We start from the raw sequence: 5,953 nt of genomic DNA on the forward strand, positions 1-5,953 counted from the left end.
CATAGTAACAATATTTTTATACTACATTTATCCATTTTAAATAYACTAACCTCACTCCTTTGTAACAACTAAGGCAAAAATGTAATTAATTCAGAAAATCTTTTCAGGACCCCACCTTGATGTTTCGGGATCCCACTTTGGGTCCCGACCCCAACTTTGGGAAACACTGCTCTAGCCTATAATATTCAAAAATACATAGCCAGAAAAATATGACAAAACTTCATAACTTTACCCAACATTTTCCTTCCTGACAATAATTCCTTTCTATGTCCTCTAACAAAGACCTTTCAGCAAAAAAATGACCCCTAGAATTTATCCATAGTTGTACTAAAATGTAACACCATATGAATAAAGTAAAAGAATGTGCCCATCTGTGTCTGCTTATTGATAAGTGCAAGAAGCCCTCCAGCTGATCAGTGTTATATTTTATATGAGAAAGTCGCCAACACACAAGTTGTAAAATGTATTCCAACACTAAAATGTACTAAATTTTAGCTATTAAATGGCATTAAAAGCAGCAGTGAGTTTAAATCACTGTTTGAATGCTAAGAAACCTTTTTACATTGTTCACCATCAGTTTTTAGCTGCAGTTAAAAGTACAGCAAAGCTCTTTAAAGTACATAAATGCAAAGTCAATCAACYGAAGAAAGAGGGCAAATACAAAAGCAAACAGAGAGGGAAGAAGTAAATCCTCAAGACACACCTGGAGAAGCTGACAGGAAAATTTGCCAAAGCTGCTGCCGACTGGAGGCCATCGCTGCCGCTCGGTATCCCAGAYGACTCTCCGTATCTTTTCCCTCCTAGCCAGCTCTCGCCAACCCCAGGCAGGGTTGAGAAGGCGCCAAAAGGCTTCTGGTCTGGCAGGTTCACTGTGGACGGTTGACTGGCTCCGTAGCTGTACGAGGGTCCAGCACCAACACCCATGGGGGATGACATGGAGCCTGCTCCTCCTCCATGGAGAGAACCCATGCCTCCCTGGAGACACTGCGACTGGCAGTAACCAGCACTGTCTTGTCTCTCCAGCTTGACCACACCAGGAGTGCTCAAGTGGATGAAATCCGGATCCTTCTCCTCCTTGATGACAACACCAGATATCATGGTTGGAGACTGTTGGGGCTGAAGCGCATGCTGCTGGTGCTGAACCAGGTGTTGGGGAGGTTGCTGCTGTTGCATTGGGTGACGACGCTGCTGCTCCATGCCATTCACACTGGTACAGTTTTCTCCATTACCCAGGAGGGGTTTGGTTTCCTTCGGCAAGCCAATGATGGAACCYCCACCGAGGCTGTTTTCTTGCAGGATGTTATCCAGATGTGCCACCTCTGAATCTAACTCAAAATCACTGATTTCTGGCAGTGAGCTGGACAGGTCGAGGTCTTGCCAAATCTCTGAATCGTCAATTAGCTGACTGCTGCCATCCAAATTGCTAGAACCAGCACCTGTTTGTCCACAATAATTTCCCAAGTCCTTATCCATGGAAAAGACCCTCTCCTGTTTGATTTGCTGGGGGAACAGGTCTGGCAGAGGGAGGTTACCCAGCACAGAGCTTTCTGAAGTGGTGATGATAGACGTGGACGTCTGGTTGAGATCTGAAATATTCTGGTTCAACAATGACAAATTGTCCCCAATGCTGAATATATCCTGTTCTTGTTTCTGCATTCTGATCCTTTTAGCCTCCTTATCGGATCCCTCACATGGAGCATGAAGGTGAGGTGACTCAAAGATGCCTCCGAAGTTCCCCTGGTCTTTTGTTCCACCCTGTCCGTTCGGGGCTAGCGTACTCTGGGTCTGATTCCCGGGACCGGGCAGATGCATCGTAGACTGGAGCAATAAAGCGGACGTATCTCTGCCTAATTCAGGTGCTATCTCCCCAAATGTCAGGTTGTTGTTCTGATTACCGTTGTGCTTTGGTCCACCCTGATCCATTTCTTCATTCTACAAAAGGAAATTAACAACACAAGGAGTGAACCAAAGAAAGAATGACACTTACAAAGATGTACAAAATCAAACATTAGAAGAAATACAGTTTTAAAAATGTTAGAATACAACAGCAGAAGACTGACTGAAACACTGATCAATTACTGCAACAATTAGCAACCTCTGCAATGAAAAGTATCATGGGAGAGTTCAAAAGTACACTGCAGTGTCTGCTGCTTTCTTATCTATTTATTTTTAAACAAACAACAACCGGATCGGCCATCACCTCCTTTCAAAACTGGCACAACATGGCTGAGGCACAAACCAACCCAAGTTGGGAGCACAAAATGGGACCACAGCCTCTATAAAACAGAAATGACTAATACGATCTCGGTGGTTGTATTAAGCTGCAACCTCCTCACGGTTTAAGAGTGGAGAAGCGTGAGACAAGCCCAGGCATAACTTGCTGCGCAAGTGAAACTGCTGGCAATCCCTCATACAGTAAGTATGTGCAACAGCATGCATCTGTCGAAAGAGATTAACCCACTCCGAGGCCTCTGGGTGTTTGCTGCAGGCAACGGTGAGTGTCTATCTCCATTTCAGAGAGAAAAAAAAATTAAAACAATTCAGTCAAAACTGTTCCAGCTATTAAAGATACAGAAATGTGACCGAACAATATTMCAGGGTTAATAACAGGGTTATTCCATTGTTTTTGGCCATTTTGTGTATTTAACAACTAAAATAAAATAAACAAATAGGTTATGATTGGTCAACATCTTTGTTTTCTATGTATTTGTATAGGGATTTACAGTATTTAAGAAGGCATTTTTAAAAATACTATAGCGCTTAGGTGTTGGCAGATCATCTGAAACCGATTAACRCATTAATCCCTGACATAAAATATTAATAAACAAGACTTTTTGACACCGATTCATTTCCCACACCCATTGCTCACCTRATAAAAACTCTAGTTACCTGTTAAATTTAAAATTTCAAGTAAGATTTAGATATTCTTTTTTTTAATTAAAACAACAACGAGAGCTGGTTGGAACTTTAAAAGGGGGAAAAAAAAGTTTGAGGTTTTCAGACGTGCACTTTCCCACCATTACAGGATTAGTGCAACCTGTTGGCTGGAAAAGGAAACTGCACCAGTTTTACACGGCGTGACGAGAAAAATAAAAATAAAAATAAAAAACATTGGTGAAGTTTGTCCCTTGTTCAGTTGATTAAAACTCCTGGTTTAGATAGGCTGACCGAGTGTTGGTGAGCTTTGTTTATGTGTGCCACTCGGTGACGGGCTGTCCGCGCGCTTCACCGCGGACGCTCGTCGGCCTAGTCGACGGAGCCAGTTTTTACTTCTCTCATCCCCCACTCTCTCTCTCTTTCTCTGCACCAAGAAAATAAGTTGTTCCACCTAGAAATAGTCCATACCTGTAGTGAGAAAAACATCCACTCCACCGGTTAGGTCATCTCCTCTGAGTCCGATCAGCTGGGTTGCGGGGATAAACAAACAAACAAAAAATAAAATCTATTAATATGATGAGATAAATAAATCAATATCCGCTGGATCTGGCTTTCGCAGCAGCCCCAGTTCTTGCCCAAATGTTGCTGTGCGAAAAATCAGATGAAGTCGCTGGCGTGCCGCCCTCCTCCCGGCAGGAAAACATTCTCTGCGATAATTCTAACTAAAGCTCAACAACGTCGCCGCTGACGCTCGCCACTTCCACCGTGTGTGCGCGCGCCCTTTCGCGGATCCGTCGACAACTTTTAATGCGCGTTCGCCGGCAAGAGAAAGCAAATAAAGAGTAAGAAGTAGAGGCGGGGATAAACAAGGTGGTCGTTCCGCTCCGAATCTCCGGTTTTTAGTCCGCGGCGAATTATACAATTTGCGGTGAAACGACCGCCCTTAGCGCCATTAAACCCATGAGTACTTTTAAAGTTACATAAGACCACTGCTCAGCTGAAAACTAGTCTGTCAGTGTTACGGGGACAAGTTAATTGAAACCAGRATAAAGCGTCCGCTTTTGAGCTTTCAAAATAAAAGCATCTTTAAATTAAACTCGTTAGTTCGTACTTAATTATTTGCCCTAAATACAGAAAACATATTTTAAGCCACATTTATACAGATGTGAATGCTACATTTTCACGCTTATGCATGTATTTTTGTTAAATTTGACACAGTCGAAACGCGTGCTTTTACGTTGAAGGTCTTAGTCATGCCGCTTTCTTGTTTCCGGTTTTCTAGTCCAACTTAACGCCACTGCTGGTTTGGCATTTGTCGGTGAACGCCCCTTTACCCACAGAAACTCCGTCTGTTGCGGAATCTGTCAAAGTGTCACCTCTAAGCTTCGAGTTTAAAATGTAAAGTGTTGTCATGTGTAGCGTAAGTTAATTTAGCCAGGATGAAAACAGGAGTCTTGTTTGGGGGAGTCTATTTAGGTATGCGCTGAGACGAGGGAGTTTAGTTGTCCCTAGATGAGATCATGCAGTGTAATTTTGTATTTCCTGTTTCACAATGTTGTCTTTTTAACAAAAAAATAATATGCACATTGAAAGGCTAAGTTCGAAATGTAGTCCCACATATATTTTTTTTATTTATTTGCTATGTAAAAATGCACTACAAACAAATAACATTTGTAGATAAATAATAATGCTCTTAATATGTAACTTACATTTTATTTCATATCCTAATGCAGCCTACATCTATTAGAATCACTGCGGTTAAGAGCTAAACAGCGGAGTTGCTGCAGAAAAATAGTTCAAATTGACAAATATAGCCCCATGGTAAGGTGAACCACAGCTCCTTTATGTAAAACTTAAAGACAGCCTCCAAATAGAAACCGACCACTCAGATTGATTGAGGTCGAGCACTTTCAGAATGAGCTCGCTCTCTTAAAATTTCAGCAAAGTTCAAAGTTGTGAGCTCACTCACTTTTTTTTTTCTTTCTTTGCAAGAGCAGGGAGTTAGGGGTCAAAGGGCAGGTTAACAGCCTCACTGGAAACCTGAAGCCTGAGCCCGATAGCTAATCTTACACAGGCGGTGAACTCCCTTCATGGACACATGATGGGATGGGTTTCTAAAGATAAAGAAGGGCTTCTTCTTTATAAATGAATACCCCATTCAGGAAATTAGAGAATGGTAAAATTGTTCTTGACTTTTAAAGGTGACCAGTGCTCGTGGACTGAGAGAAATAGTGCTAATTGAGATGATTAGTTTCCATCAGAGGCAAAATTTGGGTGTTATAAACCAATTTTATTCATAGGACATAAAACTGGTTTAAATTACACTGTTTCTAAAAGTAGTTAAATCTATCCACCTAGTCGGATTTGAGTGTTGGTCAGTTYCCCTAAAAATGTGTTTTCCTGAGACACCATGGGTCAGAGGGATGATTTATTTAAATTGTGACAGGTGTGAGGGGGGGAAGGGATGAGGATGTGCAGACACCTCCTCAAAAAAAAAAATGGACGAGTGGATGTAAACCAATAGCCAGAAAAAGAAAGGTAAATAGGTGGGGGTGGAGGGCAGCAGGTGTGGTCCTCCATCCGAGTCGTCCGATTAGAAGGAACAGAATGTGTCCTGGGCATGCAAATGTCTTATTAAAAGCCAGTGTGGCTGGAGAGAGGCAGAAGCTCCCAGGGGCCTGAGAAAACCACACTGTTCTCAAAACATCGCAGGGAACACTGTGAGTTTTTAATGCCGGGTAACAATGGCTGAACCGACTTACCAATAAATAATCAAAGCATTGGACACGCCGTGCTCCATGGCTGGGAATTAATGGAGAATTATGCTGCCGCAGCTCAAGAAAGACTCAACCACTTGAGTGAACGTGTTGCTGTAGACGCCAGCTTGTGGATTTTTATTGATTACGCTCACTTGTGCTGGTGTAAAAAAAATAAAGTGACCAAGTGGTTTTTATCTTCAACAAAAACAACATTTTTAAAGTTTTCTTGTATAATACTGCATGTGGAGGCTGCAATAATTTGCAAKGATTTTTTTCAGCTTACGCTATGAATTTCATCTGGAATCCAGATGACAAAA

General features: G+C 42.0%; 1 protein-coding gene across 2 annotated transcripts in view; it reads right to left on the bottom strand.

The window, feature by feature from the left end:
• Nucleotides 1–3,869, bottom strand: part of LOC106523434 (glucocorticoid receptor) — a 77,800-nt gene extending 73,931 nt beyond the window's left edge. For both annotated transcript variants that reach the window (XM_014016850.1, XM_014016849.1), the window contains exons 1-2: nucleotides 3,346–3,869; nucleotides 704–1,932 (exon numbers count right to left, since the gene is read on the bottom strand). In XM_014016850.1, the coding sequence (XP_013872304.1) occupies nucleotides 704–1,932; nucleotides 3,346–3,363 (1,247 nt within the window). In that variant the 5' untranslated portion in view covers nucleotides 3,364–3,869. The remainder of the gene's footprint in view (nucleotides 1–703; nucleotides 1,933–3,345) is intronic.
• Between the last annotated feature and the right edge of the window lie 2,084 nt (nucleotides 3,870–5,953).

The sequence above is a fragment of the Austrofundulus limnaeus genome, unplaced genomic scaffold, assembly GCF_001266775.1.
Source record: "Austrofundulus limnaeus strain Quisiro unplaced genomic scaffold, Austrofundulus_limnaeus-1.0 Scaffold156, whole genome shotgun sequence".
Lineage (NCBI taxonomy): Eukaryota > Metazoa > Chordata > Actinopteri > Cyprinodontiformes > Rivulidae > Austrofundulus > Austrofundulus limnaeus.